This window comes from Phyllostomus discolor, chromosome 12 (assembly GCF_004126475.2).
Source record: "Phyllostomus discolor isolate MPI-MPIP mPhyDis1 chromosome 12, mPhyDis1.pri.v3, whole genome shotgun sequence".
Classification (NCBI taxonomy): Eukaryota; Metazoa; Chordata; class Mammalia; order Chiroptera; family Phyllostomidae; genus Phyllostomus; species Phyllostomus discolor.
Window position 1 is genome coordinate 20,220,589 of NC_040914.2, and position 15,405 is coordinate 20,235,993.

At 52.3% G+C, this 15,405-nt stretch overlaps 2 protein-coding genes across 3 annotated transcripts; both read left to right on the forward strand.

The window, feature by feature from the left end:
* Positions 1–5,700: 5,700 nt before the first annotated feature.
* BAX (BCL2 associated X, apoptosis regulator) lies at positions 5,701–9,557 on the forward strand. Of its 2 annotated transcripts, XM_028529557.2 has the most exons (6): positions 5,701–5,806; positions 6,372–6,423; positions 6,523–6,672; positions 7,040–7,175; positions 8,786–8,890; positions 9,296–9,557. In XM_028529557.2, the coding sequence occupies exons 1-6, from the start codon at positions 5,773–5,775 to the stop codon at positions 9,398–9,400; spliced, it is 582 nt and encodes a 193-aa protein (XP_028385358.1). In that variant the 5' UTR covers positions 5,701–5,772; the 3' UTR covers positions 9,401–9,557. The 2 variants fall into 2 exon arrangements, with proteins under 2 accessions (XP_028385358.1, XP_035868408.1); XM_036012515.1 differs by lacking the exon at positions 6,372–6,423 and having other exon boundaries at positions 5,723–5,806; positions 9,296–9,500.
* A 3,718-nt stretch (positions 9,558–13,275) lies between these two features.
* LOC114511166 (ferritin light chain) lies at positions 13,276–14,781 on the forward strand. The gene is made up of 4 exons (XM_028529844.2): positions 13,276–13,584; positions 13,750–13,896; positions 14,199–14,324; positions 14,494–14,781. The coding sequence occupies exons 1-4, from the start codon at positions 13,483–13,485 to the stop codon at positions 14,644–14,646; spliced, it is 528 nt and encodes a 175-aa protein (XP_028385645.1). The 5' UTR covers positions 13,276–13,482; the 3' UTR covers positions 14,647–14,781.
* Positions 14,782–15,405: the final 624 nt, after the last annotated feature.

Below are 15,405 nucleotides of genomic sequence, written 5' to 3' on the forward strand. Positions count from 1 at the left end.
ATATTGGGTTTATGACACTAATAGCTCACACTTTGAGCCCATAAGCAATTTGGTAGAAATTACAGAACATTGAGAGACTAGACATCATCAAAAGAATTTCCTATTTGCTTGCTATTCTTTTTTTTTAAGATTTTATTTATTTATTTTCCAGGGGCAGGAAGTGAGAGGCCTGAGGGCCAGGGGAAGAGAGGTAGAAAGATATGGAGAGAAACAGCAGTGTGTGGTTGCTTCTCATGTACCCCCTACTGGGGACCTGGCCTGAAACCCAGGCATGTGCCCTCACTGGGAATTGAACCAGCAATTGGACACTCAGTCCAGTGAGCCACACCAGTCAGGACTATTGCTTGCTATTTTTCTGTCCCCTAACACATCATTCACCTACCACCACATTGGTTTCAGCTCTCTGCTTGCTTGGTTTCAATCTTTAATGGAGTGGCAGAGATGGCTAGATGTCCCCTTAAAAATCATTCACCAATGAGAAGGAAGCTACACTGGACACATGGCTGCACAGCTGAAAACTACATCTCCCTGGCTCCCTTGCAGCTAGTTTCTTGCCATGTGACTAGCTTCTGGCCAATGAGGTATGTGCAGCATCTGCGTTATGGCCGTAAAAGGCAAGAAGGGTGGATTCCCTTCCAACCTCTCACTTCCTGCCCCTGGAGTGGGGTGTGATGTTGGGCACTGGTGTGACAGACATCTCACACTGTGAGAAGGGAGCCATGTGTTGTGGATGGTGGAGCCAAAGGCCAGAAGGATAGAAGAAAGACATCACTGTGGAGGTAGGCGTGCCCCGAGGTATGCAGGCTGAATTAGCAAACTGGAGACCCAGAAGAGCTGATGTTTAGTTCCAGTCTGAGCCTGAAGGCCTGAGGGCCAGGAAAGCCATTGGTGTACTTCTCATCTGAAGGCCAGCAACTCAAGACCCAGAAAGAGCCGATGTTTCAGATTGAGTCCAAAAGAAGGAAGCTGATGTCCTAGTTCTAAAGCTGCCAGGCAGAAAGAATTCTTTCTCATTCAGAGGAGGGTCAGCTTTTCCGTTTTATTCAGGCCTTCAACTGATTGGACAAGGCCCACCCACATCAGAGTGTGCAATCTGCTTTATGCAGTCTACAGCTTTAAATGTTAATCTGACCCAGAAACACCCAAAATAAGGTTAGACCAAACATCTGGGCACCCTGTGGCCCAGTCAGGTTGACACATAAAATTAACCATTTCGGTTCCTGACACTGGAGCGTTACAGTAAATATCAGTTGGGGTTGCATATTCTTGGACTGGTACATGAGAGGGAAATGAACTTCTGTGTTGTTTAAACCAGTTTTATTAACTTTTGCTGAAGCAGCACAGCCACATTGCATTTTCCAGAGATGTCTCCTGTCTCCACTCACTTCCCCTCCCCTTGAAATGGAGCGGGCCCACGACTCCCTTGTAGCCATTGGAACTCAGCAGAAGTAATGTCGATGCCGCGTGACTTCTGAGAGGTCAGGAGAAGCTGCAGTTCCCTGTGAACTGAAATACTCTTGAAACCTTCAGCCACCAGGCAAGGGGTTTGGCTTCCCCACAAGCACCAAACTGTGAGGAGACCCAGCCTAAGCTACACAGAGAAGTCATGTGGAAAGCCATGAGGCTCCAGGAAAGTAGATGCTTAATTATGTTCTGATCGAACCCCCGTAGACCTTTTCCAAAGTCATGACCCACAGGCCTATGAAAGATAATAAAGTGATGGTTGTTTTAAGCCACAAAAGTTTGCCAGGCCCACTAGCTCAGTGGGTTGGAGCATTGTCATGATGTGCCAGGTTGCAGGTTTGATCGCTGGGCAGGACACATAGGAGAATCAGCCAATGAATGTACAAATAAGTGGAACAAATCAATGTTAGTCTCTCTCTCTTCCCCTTTCTCCTTCTCTCTAAAATCAGTAAATTTTAAAAATACCAAAAAATAAAAAATAAACCACTGACCTTTGGGCTGATTAGTTACATGGCAGCAGCTAACCGGGAAAACTGGTATCATAACTTTTATGATGTGAGAGATCAATTCATTTTTACGATGACTGAGGGTAACTGGAACCCCCAAATCCTACCCACTGTGCAGCTTGGCAAGTCCATCTCCCTCACAGGGCTGTGACTTCCTCCCCTGTACCTAGGCCGTACTTAACCCAGGTGTATTCATTTTCTATTGCTGAGTAACAGACTCAGTAGCTTAAAGCAGCAATAAATGTCCATTTTCTCACACAATTTCTGAGAGTCAGAAATCCATAAGTGGCTTAGCTGGGTGGTTTTGACTTAAGATCTCTCAGGCGTGCCCTAGCGGGTGTGGCTCAGTGGATCCAATGCTGGCCTGTGGATTGAAAGCTTGCTGATTCGATTCCCAGTCAGGGCACATGCCTAGGTTGCTAGCCAGGTCCCCAGGTGGGGTCTGTGCTACAGGCAACCCATCGATGTATCTCTCCCCACATCAATGTTTCTCTCCTTTTCTCCCTCCCTTCTCCTCTCTCTAAAAAGAAATAAAATCTTTTTAAAAAAAACTCTTGGTTGCCGTCAGGAGGTTGGTGGGCACAGCTGTCATCTGAAGGCTTGACTGGGGCTGGAGCATGCACTTCCAAAGTGGGGTGCTCAGGGGCTGGAGGACTTGGTTCTGTGACATGTGTGTTTCTCCAGAGGATGATGGCACTCAGTGTCCTCATGACATGGCAGCTGCATCCTCATAGCAAGTGGTTCACTAGAGAGCAAGGATGGGTTGCAGTGACTTTTTTTTTTTAAGACTTTGAGAGGCGGAAGGTAGGGAGAAAGAGAGAGCGAAACAGTAATGTGTGAGGAGACATTGATCAGTTGCTTCTCATACGCCCCCTACTGGGGACCTGGCCTGCAACCCAGGAACAGAACCAGCCACCTTCTGGTTTGCAGGCCAGTGCTCAATCAGCCAGGGCCACAGTGACTTTTAATGACCTAATCTTGGCATTACACTCTGTCATTTCCACAATACCCTATTAGTTGCGCTGGTCAGTCCTGTTCAATGTGGGAGGGGCACGGGTACCTGGGGGTAACAATCAGTGGGGCCCATGCTGCAGAAGGGCGTTGCAGTTTTAACACAGCATCTTTATTATTGTAGACAACTTTGACTTCAGAATTATCTGAAAAATGTTCTTCCCTCCACTCATGAGCTGTACTGTTTAAAGGTCTGTGGCTGCATTAAAAACTCTCCCCATTCCATTACTGAGGTAGAGGGAGGGCTAATTCTTTGGGTTCAATTAACAGGCACAGATAAAGCCATCTTCAAAGTTAATAGGAAACAGTCCTGGCTGGTGTGGCTCAATGGATTGAGTACAGGACCCCAAAGTAAAGGGTCGCTGGTTCGAGTCCCAGTCAGGGCACATGCCTGGATTGTGGGGTAGGTCCCCAATAGGGGGCGCATGAGAGGCAACCACACATTGATGTTTTTCTCCCTCCCTTCCCCTCTGTCTAAAAATAAAATCTTAAACATGGTCCCAATATGCCAAGGTTTATGGGTTAGATCCTAGGTCCAGCCACATACAAGAACCAAAGATCACAAATAAGTGGGACAAATTGATGTCTCCCTCTCTATCTTTATTTCTCTCTCCCTCCCTCAACCAATCAATAAAAATTGTAATAGCAAACATCATTTCTCCCAAGACAAGCTCTTTAAAAAAGTTATTTTTATATTTTTAGAGAGAGGGGAAGGAAAGGAGAAAGAGAAAGAGAGAGAAATATGTATCAGTTGCCTCTCACACTCCCTCAGCCAGGGATCTGACCCAAAACCCAGACATATGTCCTAACTGGGAATTCAACTGGTGACCTTTTGGTTCAGAGACTGCATCCTACCCACTGACCCTCACCAGTCTGGGAAAGGTACATTTTCTTACAGAGAAACTTTATTCTCTAAAATCATGCAGTGTTAGAAATTCTATCGGTAAACAGAAAACATCCAAATCTTGCCTGTCTAAGCCATCTGATACAGAGGGGCAGCCTCGATTTCCGACCCGGGGACATAGTTTCAAAGGGTTTCTGGACTACCTAACACTTCTTGTCTGCATTTGTCTTCTAGTTTCCAATGGCAGAGGACCCCCGTTCTTTTTCATGGTCCACATCTGATGTCGACCCTGCTTTGCTCTGAGCCTCTCATCTCATTGTTACCTAAATTCCACACTTCCTCCACATTCTGTAATAACCCTGCCTTCTCCTTGCTTGTCAGGATGCTCTGTGGTTTCTCTTGTGCAGACTCCATCATTGCAATGGGCCCAATAAACTTGACTTTATCACACTGTGTTCCCGCTGATGGTAGGCTGATGGACTGGGGCACCTACAATCCTCAATTGCCATGGCTCCCAGCCACCCTTGGGACACAGATCTCTTCTTCTATATGCCCAAACCCTTCATCATCTGACCCTATTCTACTTTTCTCATCCGAGTTCTTTTTTCTTTTTCTTAAAGATTTTATTTATTCATTTTAGATAGACGGAAAGGGAGGGAGAAAGAGGAGAGAAACACCAATATGTGGTTCCTCTGGTGCGCCCCCTACTGGGGACCTGGCCTGGCCTGCAACCCAGGCATGTACCCTGACTGGGAATCAAACCTGAGACCCTTTGGTTTGCAGGCCGGCACTCAATCCACTGAGCTACACCAGCCGGGCCAATTTCTTTTTTCTTTTTCTTTTTTTTCTAAGATTTTACTTATTTGTTTATTTTTAGAGAGGGAAGGGAGGGAGAAAGAGAGAAAAACATCAATGTGTGGTTGCTGGGGGCCTTGACCTGCAACCCAGGCATGTGCCCTGACTGGGAATGGAACCTGCGACACTTTGGTTCACAGCCCGAGCTCATTCCACTGAGCTACGCCAGCCAGGGTTCAATTCCTTTTTTCTTATTATTTCTTTTTTTAAAGGAGATATAATAATTCCATATAGTAAAGCGCATGGTTTGATGCACTTTATTGTTCTTATGTGTACAGTTAAATTTTTATATTTATTATATTTTATTTATTGATTTTTAGAGAGACATAGATTTGCTGTTACATTTATTTATGTGTGCATTCATTGGTTGCTTCTTGTGTGTGCCCCGACCAGAGATCAAACTGCAACCTTGGCTATGGGGACCACGCTCTAACCTACTGAGCTACCCCGCCAGGGCCAACGAGTTTGCACATATGTGCAGAGGCAGACAATCACCACCCAGATCAAGATATCGCACATTTCAGGCACCCAGGGATCCTCTCAGGGCCGCACCCTGTCCATACCCTGCCAGTGTATCACTAGAGATTAGTTTTGCAAGTTTCAAAGATATTCCTTTTATTTTTCACACAAACACCCATAGTCATTCATAGCCGTTAGTCATCGGGAGACGTCCTGCTTCAGGGAACGCGGTTTTTGCGGTCTGCTGTTCCTGTCCGCTGTCCACTCGATGTCTCTTCTACCCTGGGAGAGTTCAAGTACCCCGGAAACTTCTGAAAAGACTGCAGTGAACGAACGAACGAATGAATGAAAGCTATAGCTGCAATAGAATGGGTGGCCACTGGAATGGCACCACGGGGGGATCCTAAAGGGCAGTAGTGATTGGACGGTCAGGTGACGGTGACCGAGGTAAGTGGTGCGCGAGGCAGGTGGGGCGATGTGAGCCTATGGCTCTGCGGGGCAGAGGCCCACGGCCGCCATTTTGCGGGGCGGTCACGTGAGTGGACGCACGCTCGGCGGGACGCTCACGTGACTGGGGGCGTGCTGCAGCCGCCAGGGCAGACCCGGCGAGAGGCGGCGGAGGGAGCGGCAGTGATGGACGGGTCCGGGGAGCAACCCAGAGACGGGGGTGAGGCTGGAGGCAGACGGGCGGGAGGAGGGCGATCCCCTCGCCGGCCAGCCCCACGATCTCGCCTGCCGGTCTCCGGGCGTGCGTTCTCCCGGCACTCCGGGTCAGAAACTCCCGGATCGGGTGCTGCCAGCCAGCTTCCAGCCCCCTCCTTCCCCGAGGTTCCCCGGTTCTCTGTCCTCCGCACCCCGATCCCTTCCTGGCTGGCGCTCTGGGACCCCCGAGAAGCTGGAGACCCCAGAATACAAACCCCGGGGCAAGCCCGGGCTTGTCGCTGGCACCACTTCCTGGTGGGAGGGGCGCGTCTCCCCTCTGTCCCCTCTGGCCAGGATGCTTTTAAGTGTTCCTTGAGCTTGGTTTCCCGGAAGACTGTAGGATACAGGCCTAGGCTCCCTGTCTCTTTCTCCATCAGGGACTCAAGTTGTCTGGGTTCCCAGTGACTTCGTCTACTAGGGACCCAGAAACCCAGGGCCCCCTAGCATTGTCCTCTATCAGGGGTCCTGAATTACCCCAGTTACCCTAGGGCCCATGAGTCCAGGCACCTCTTCCCTCCTTTCTCCTCTAGGGCCCACCAGCTCTGAGCAGATCATGAAGACAGGGGCCCTTTTACTTCAGGGGTGAGTGTGAGGTCTGATTATTGCAGAGCAGATTTGAGGAGTGACCCCCCCCCCCTCGTTTCTGATTCTGCACCACCCTCCCCTCCATTCCCACTCTAGTTTCATCCGGGATCGAGCAGGGAGAATCGGGGGAGACACACCCGAGCTGGCCCTGGAGCCCAGGGTGCCCCCGGATGCATCCACCAAGAAGCTGAGCGATTGCCTCAAGCGCATCGGAGATGAACTGGACAGTAATGTGGAGCTGCAGAGGTGTGCCTCGCCCCCCTGGGGGCCCAGGAGTCCCAGCTCCCAACTCCCCCTTTCCTTAGGTGCATTGAGTTTGGGGCCCACAGCCCCCATTTCCCTCAGACTCAGGGGTCCAGGGCCCTGCCACTCAACTCAGCAACTCTTCAACTCCCAGCCCTCCCCTCCCCTAGGATCTTGAAACCCTCCGTCAGGGAGGCATTTCCCCCACTTTCCGGAGTGTCCGTCTTGTCCCTTCCCCCCACATTGGCCTGCTGCTTTGTGTTTCAGTGTGTCTTGGGCCTCAGTTTTCTTATCTTTGGTATGGGGTGGATGCCAGAGTCTCCACGCTCTGCCTGGTCCCTCCCCAGCACCGGCTCCCCCTTTCCTGCAGGATGATCGCGGCTGTGGACACAGACTCCCCCCGCGAGGTCTTTTTCCGAGTGGCGTCTGAAATGTTTTCCGATGGCAACTTCAACTGGGGCCGGGTTGTTGCCCTCTTCTACTTCGCCAGCAAACTGGTGCTCAAGGTGTGCAGCTGCAGGGTGCCGGGCCCGGGGGGTCACCCCTCCAGCCTGCCGGGGCCTGGGAGTGGTGAGGTCAACCTCGGTGGCAGCCCACAGGGACCGGAAACAGATAGCTGTCAGAGCCAATTGTCAGCTTCTTCATTTATTCATTCAACAGACATGTGTTGGGCCTACTATGTGCCAGGCCTGTACTCCACACTGAGGACACAGCAATGCGCAAAGGAGGCTAGGTCCCCGCTCTCCAAGAGCCCACTTCAAAGGGCGAGTGCTGAGAGCAGTAAGCTAGGATGATGTGGTTGTGCACAGTGATCAGGAAAGGCTTCTAAGAGGAGGTGGCATTGAAGCCAAAGCTGGAATGACGAGAAAGATGCAGTGATATATGAGGATATCCGGGGAAGGCATGCGGTAGCGGGCACAGCATGTGCAAAGGCCCTGGGGTGAGACCGAGGCCTGGTAGGCCCAGGGCAATGAGGAGCCCCACGTGGTGAGATCAGAGTGAGAAGCAGGCAGAGATGAGGGCAGATCTGGGGGGGGCGTCTTCTGGAGCCCTGGAAGGACTTCAGCTTTACTCTGAGTATGGCAGGGCCACTGGCTGTTTTTAAATAGGAGAGTGAGGTGACCTGATTTAGAAATTTAAAATACTATTCTGAAAAAAAAGAAAGAAAGAAAAATACTCTAGCAAGTGTGGGCAAATGTTCACTGTAGAATCTAGGTTGCCGGCAGATGGTTGTTCGTTGTGAAATTATCTTCACTCCTTTCTCTGAAGATTGTCATGATAAGCTGTTGGGGTGGCGGGGAGCTCTACAAAATGTTCCCGTCATCTTGGGTAGAGAAAGGAATTATGGGGCACAAGGGCCAAAGTGGGGCAGCTGGTGAGAGGCACCTGTCATAGTGTCTGTAAACAGTGACTCACCTGGACTCAGGTGGTAGCACTGAAGGTGGCGAAATAGATTTCTCGATGTCTCTGCAAGACCAAGGTAATGGGGGTTGAGTGTTGGAAGTGAGGGGGACAGTAGTCATGGTTATGGAGGTGCTGTGGATGAGCTGGGGAGGGCAGGCGGGGAGAAGCAGCCAGACAGAGCAGGAAGGAGACGTTAAGGGGGATGGAGAGCAGGCGGCGGCTCTAGAGGGTGTTGAGTCTTACCTGGCCTGCAGGTCAGAAGAGGCTTCCCTGGGGAAGTGACCTTAGACCTGAGCTTTGAGGCTTGAGTGAAGGTTCATTTGGTGGAGGCCCATTTAGGCAGCAGAGTCAGGGTGTGCAAAGGGCCTGGGGCAGGGGGGAGGGTTTGATGGGAATGAAGATAGGAGAACAGGTCAGTGCGCCACAGAAAAGTCATAAATTTGGTTGCTGTTAAGACAGAGCCTTCACACAAGGCCTGTGGGCCAAGCTGTCTGCTTATCTGTGCCTTTTGCCTTATCCCAAGGGTACTAGGGAGCCATGGAAGGTTTGGGAGCAGGGCAGTTGACAGTGGCACAGTCAGGTTTACAATATATGAAGCTCACTCCGACTGGGAGTGGAAAAGAGACCAGGGGGATGTGGGAGGGGAGGCAAGGACTTGGCAGCACAGCCCTGGGGACAAGGCCAGTCCCGAGGCTCGGCCCTCCCTCCGCAGGCCCTGTGCACCAAAGTGCCCGAGCTGATCAGGACCATCATGGGCTGGACGCTGGACTTCCTTCGAGAGCGGCTGCTGGGCTGGATCCAGGACCAGGGTGGTTGGGTGAGGCCCCCAACTCAACCCCTCTCCACACTTCTCTGGGACCCCTGGGCCTTCTCAAGCCCCCCACAGTGGTGCTCCCACCCCATACCCATTTTCAGATCATCACAGGTGGTTTGTAATGCCTTTCCTCACGTCTTATCAATCCTTGATTTAGCTGGAAGCTGCTGACCTTTTTGTGACCTCTGACCTCCCAGTGACCCTTGACCTGACTAGTACTTGTGCCCTCCCTGATGCCTCCACTTCCTCTGGGATCCCTTATGTTCTTTGATAAGCCTTTGATCCCAGCTCTTTACTGCCTGTTAGTCTTAGGCTCTTGTCCCTACTCACGCCCTCTGACCTCCCCCTGTCCCCTCATGTACTGGCCTGTGGCCAAATCTCTGATGTGACTGATGTCCCTGTCCCCAGGACGGCCTCCTCTCCTACTTCGGGACGCCCACGTGGCAGACAGTGACCATCTTCGTGGCGGGAGTGCTCACCGCCTCACTCACCATCTGGAAGAAGATGGGCTGAGGCCAGCAGCTGCCTTGGACTGTGTCTTTTCTGCATAAATTATGGCATTTTTTCCCAGGAGGGGTGGGGATTGGGGGCCAGGGGTCTTTTTCTTACTTTTGTAATTATTGGGGGTTGGGTGGGAAGGAGTGGTTTCGGGAGGGGTCAATAAACCTCTTTCGGGCCACACTCCCCGTGTCTTGAGTCACTGGGCCCCCGCCCCTGGCTGTCACAAGAGACAAAGCCACACGTGCTGACACATTGTTTCTGAGGGTGCCCAGTGCTTTCTGCCGGTTAGTGGCGGGTTAGGTTCTGGCCCTGCCCTCCGGGATCCTGCAGTCCTGGCGGGAACTGGGGTCACTTGACATCACATGTGTCACCACTTAAGGTGTTAACCAGGAAGAGGAGCCAGGGCTGAAGGGCGGTGAGGCAGGGAACAAGGCAGCAGGGGACTGTGTGGGCCTGTGGGGCCTGGAATCCTGCACCGTGTGGAAAGGACTGAGATGGGGCAGGTGGGAGGAGGGGAGCCACCTGGACCTGGGGTGGGGCCCGGGAAGCTACTGAAGTTAGGAAGCTTGAGAGGAGGTTAGGACAAGAGAGTCTGAGGCAGGAGATGGGCCCAAACCTTTGTGGGGGGCCACCACTGGAGACTGACAGGCTGTGGGGCGGGAAGCACAGCTGGAGGAAGAGTTCTGGAGTCCAGGCCAGGTACCACCCGTGGGGGCGTTTCCAGAGAGGAGCAGGCCCCAGGGAAGGTGGTGTGGGGCCAGGCAGGTTTACACATGAAGGGAATTCAGAAGGGCATTTGAATGACATTGTTGGCCCTTTTTGCTAGTTCTGTCTCTTTCTAGGTGCCTGTCCCCTTCATTCTCTGTCTCTGTTCCTCTGTCTCTGTACCAGTCTCTCTGGGTCTGGTCTCCCACCAAGCTCCAGGATCTCCCTGCAAACACAGGATCTTCGTGCTGCAGGTCAGCTCCGTCTCACCCCTCCCTGTTCTACCTGTGAGCACTTTCTTCCCCAGGTGGGGCCAGCCTGAGGCTAAAGGTCTTCAGCAGAGCTGGTCAATGTGTAACTCAGGCCCCACTGTGGCAGTGTGCCTGGGGCCATGGCCCCTCCCCCATGGACAGTCCCCAAAGACAGAGATGTCAGCCAGATAAGATAGCAGTGCAGGGAGCAGAGTCACCGCCTAGAGGGGGGACTATAGGGCCACAGACAACAGCCCAAGGGAACTAAAAAGTAAGACTTGGAGACAAAGCTCACTCCAACTCCAGGCTGCCCTATGGGGCAGGGGGCCAGACTGGGGCAGAGACAGCCAGCCCTGGTTCTCCGGTCCCAGCCACACTGCAGCCCGCCCACCAGGAGATGAGGTCAGCAAGCCCCCCCCCCCCCCCCAACCCCGCCCTGCTGGGGGAGCCCTTTCCCCGAGCTGAGTTCAGCATGACTCAGCACTGCTGCTCTCCTGGCCTCTGGCCCAGACTCCCCTGGAGGACCCCACACCACAGCCCGGCGCCGCTCTTCCCTGCTCAGGGGCCACCCCGCTGGGGCTGCTGAGGCTAGCTCCACTTGCAAAGCAGGCCCTGACCTCTCCCCAGACCCCACAACCTGCTGGCAGCCTCCATTAAGGTCCAGTTCTGTCCTCCCCCCGCCCCACAACAGGGTTCTCCTTGAAGGCCAAGTCCCAGTGTGAGCCAGCCCTGCCTCCCAGACCTGTTTGGACCTTGTACGGTTTTAAAATGTACCTTGATCGAAGACACACATGCCCTCCACAGATCCTAGGGTCCAGGGCCTCTCCTTGCGACTCAGAAGGAGCATGTGCCCTGGCCACCTTGCTCGGTTAGTCAGGGCCGTGTTTGGGTTTACCAAGGTTGCTGGTTCCATCCCTGGTCAGGCACATACAAAAATCCACCCATGAATGCAATAAATTCATGGAACATCTTGTTGATGTAAGAAACAATCAGGTCTGTAGAGAATATTTGTGAGTTTCTTTGAGCCAAACTTATGACAATTGCCGGGGGGGGGGCAAAATCGTAATGGGTTGAGAAAATGCTCCAAAAAATGGCAGTTTTGCACCTTATTTTATACGTTATAATCAAAAGCGACATAACAGGGTTGTATGAACTCCACTGGCAATAGGCAATAGATTAGGGCAGTGGGAGAAAACAAAGCCCTGAAACCTTTGAGGTTGGATAAAAAGTAAAATAATAAACACATACTTTTCTTTAAAAAGATTTATCTTAGAGGGGAAGACAGGGAGAGAAACATCTACTAGTTGCCTCTCATTTGAGCCCCAACTGGGCACAGAACCTGCAGCCCAGGCATGTGCCCAGATGGGGAATCAAACCCGTGACCTTCCATTTGGCGGGAGCAAGCCCAACCACCTGAGCCTCACTGGTCAAGGTGACACAAGCTTCTTTTATGGATACAGGATAGTCCACAGTCAACAAGTAACAGAATGATAACAATGAGGAGACTTCGGTCTCTGCTCCGGTGTCCTGGCTGTGCCCCAGGGGTTTGGAAACTGGGAAGTTACCTGCCATTCCAAAAGTCTGGTATCACAGACCCAAAAAGTCAATAGGAACAATTAAGGTAAAAAAAAAAATTTGGCTTTTGTCAAGGAAGATTCTAGTCTAGAGCAGTGATTGCCAGCTATGACCTGCTTTTAGTTAATAAGTTTTCATTTCAGACCATCCTATGTGGTCATTTGAGGTCTCTGAGTTCGTCAGGCCGCCACACAGGCCTCCCGAGCTGATCAGGGGTTGTGTGTGGCGCCTTTTTGTCTACAAACAGATCGATATTTCTGTTTCTCTTTCTCTCTGTGTCTCTCAAATCAATAAAAAAATAAAAAAATAAAAATTGGAAAAGAAGGAGCATGTGGCAGGCAAGGCAGGGACAACTTCAGAGAGACTGCTTTGGAGTCAAAGAGAATTCCGAGTCTCTGGTCAACCCTTCAAAACAGCCTCCAAGAAACGCAGCCTCAGAGAGACCACAAACTTCCTATACCATTTCATGCCTCCCCGTCTCAGCCTCCAGAAAAAAAATGGACCCCTGAAATAGCTCCAAGGTATTCCAAAGGGCCCCAGGCTGTTTCTAAAGGGCTCTCCAAGCCCCCTTACCTCTGAATTGAACCCCTACTAAGCTTCAAAAAAAACCCCTTTCTTCCTGACTCCTGGGGGTGAGCCCCCAGGCTCTGAAAATAACTGCCCTTTTAATCTTGCAGACCACCTCAAGGGCCTAAAGACCTCCCCCAAGAAACTCAGCAAAATTGATATTCCATCGTGAACATTAAGGCTTAAAAAAAAAAAAAAAAAAAAAAAAAAAAGAGCTCCACCTTGGAGCAAACCCCAGGGCTCCCGCCAATCCATCTTCCAGATCCCGAATGCTCCTGAAGGACAATCTCACTGCCCTGCAGACTTTCCAATGACTCGGGGACCCCTCAGCGCATCCCCCAAAACTCGATAATCTGAAGGTCTCCAAACCTCTGAGAAACCCCAGGACTCCAAAAAAGTCCATGCTCTCATAGACAACTCCAGATCCAAAAAAGCTTTCCTGAGACACCTCAGGGCCAAAGGGTCATCATTTTCAAGGTCTCCCAGTGTCCCCATTAACCTTCCACCTACCAGAGACCCAACCCCCCGGGCCCCCTAACTACCCCCAAAAGCACCAGACCCTTGCACCCAGCCCCTCCCTCACCCCCAATTCCCCATTTCATAACAACCTCGAGCTACGGGCGCGTGACTTCCCCCTACTCTGGGGTGGAGGTGCGGACATCTATCTGCTCTGGATTGGTCACTCCGGGCTCAGGCCCCACCCACCGCCGACGAGGATTGGCTATTTGCTCTCCCTGATCGCACCACCTCTAGGGGACACCAAAGCTATAAAAGAAGCCGCCCCGGCCGCGCCTCTCACAGTGCCATCGGCGGTCCTGGGATCTGTCTCTTGCTTCAACAGGGTTTGGACGGAACAGACCTAGGGACGCCTCTCCCTCCCAACTCCCTTCCACCTTCTTTTTTAGTCACAATCTTCGAAACCACCTCAGCCTTCCTCAGCCTCCGAGACCAGCCGGCACCGTTTTTTCGACCTTAATTCTTCACTGCCGAACAACCATGAGCTCCCAAATTCGCCAGAATTATTCTACCGAGGTGGAGGCGGCGGTCAACCGCCTGGCCAACCTGTATCTGCGGGCCTCCTACACCTACCTCTCTCTGGTAAGGGTCCCCAGGATGCCCCAGGCCCGATGCCCAACAACTGCGCACATCTGGCCTTCTAGGCACGCGCTGGCCTTCTTTGTCCCGCTGGGTAGTCAGAGGGCGGAGTCTGCGCTCCCGGCCTCGCCTCCCGCTAACCCTTGTTTCTGCCAACTCTTCCCGCAGGGCTTCTATTTCGACAGGGACGATGTGGCTCTGCAAGGCGTGGGCCACTTCTTCCGAGAGTTGGCGGAGGAGAAGCGTGAGGGTTCTGAGCGTCTCCTAAAGCTGCAAAACCAGCGCGGTGGCCGCATTCTTCTCCAGGACGTGGCGGTAAATAGTGTGTGGGCCTGTAGACTACATTTCCCAGCAGTCCCTGCGTTCCAGGCGCCCTCACAACGTGGTCTAGGCACCGCGTGGGCTTCTGGGAGGTTTTCAGAGCCCTAAGGGTTCTTTATTGTGGCTGGAAATGTAAGCACAGCTAGTTCTAATCTACAGCAAGGTCTCCTGAGCCGTGTATATTTAGGGGTCTGCGGATGATAGACATCTCTCAGAGCAGGCCCTGTGGGAGAAGGTAGTTTTTAGTCCTCTGCGGGTCTGTGGCCCGTTCTGAACCTTCCCTGTCTCCTGTGTAGAAACCTTCCCAAGATGAGTGGGGTAAAACTCAGGACGCCATGGAAGCAGCCTTGGCCTTGGAGAAGACCCTGAACCAGGCCCTTTTGGATCTGCATGCCCTGGCTTCTACCCGCACAGACCCTCATGTGAGTACCCCTTTTATCCAAGTCTACCATCTTAAGCCCTTCCCTGGAAAGAAGCTTATATCTTCTAAGTCTTGGTCTCATTGGGCGAATTTTCATACTGATAGCGCTTGGAAAACAGTCGCGCTGTTATCTACAAGTGGCAGTGTTTTCTCTCCTTTCCTTCACTCAGGTCTGTGACTTTCTGGAGAACCATTTCCTGGACGAGGAGGTGAAGCTCCTCAAGAAGATGGGCGACCACCTGACTAACATCCGCAGGCTGGGCGGCCCCCAGGCTGGGATGGGAGAGTATCTCTTCGAAAGGCTCACCCTCAAGCACGACTAGGAAGCCTTTGGAGCCCAGAGGCCTTCGAGGGGCCCCTCTGCATCCCCCTGGTGTCTGGCTTTGGCCTGAGCCTGATAACCCTGGAACCCTCTCCCATTGCATTGGACCAAATGGAAACAATAAAGCTTTCTGCAGCAGCTGCTGGTTTTGTGTGTGTGTGTTGTGGGAAATTCCCTGGGATCTGTTTTCCCGAGGCTAACTGGGCCGGCCTGGCAGGGGAAGAGGCCTTTGCTGGCCTGTTCCAAGGTGGGAGCTCCCTGGGGTGTGTGGCAGTAGCCGGTTCTCTCCTTGCCAGGCTAAGGGCTCCACGCAGATGTTGGAGCCCCCACTGAAGGGAGGGCCTAGTTTATTCACAACCTGGGGCTGGTGGCTGGATGCTCACACTGTTACCAGCGTCAGGTAGTAACCATAGGCTTTTAGTGTGTAGCCCAGTGATGTGCCAAAATGCAAGTAGTCTGGCTCTATCCAGGAAGGCTGGGGAGGGTTACCAACCTCTTTGTATGGGTGAGTGGAGGATGTTGGTATGGAAATTGCCCACGGCAGGCAGTGGGCACACCAGAGGTGACCTGCTTCAAGGGCTGCTTGCTCCCTCTTCTCCAGTTCAAGACTCCCAAGTGGCAGAAACAGTCAAGTGATTGCGAGGTGCTGGGAGCACGTGCCGGACAGGAGCTGAGCCAGGGGCTGGGGCCTGCACAGAAACCGGGAAGTGTGACTGGGGCTCATCCAAAGGGGAACCAAGGAAGGGTCCCAGTTACAAAA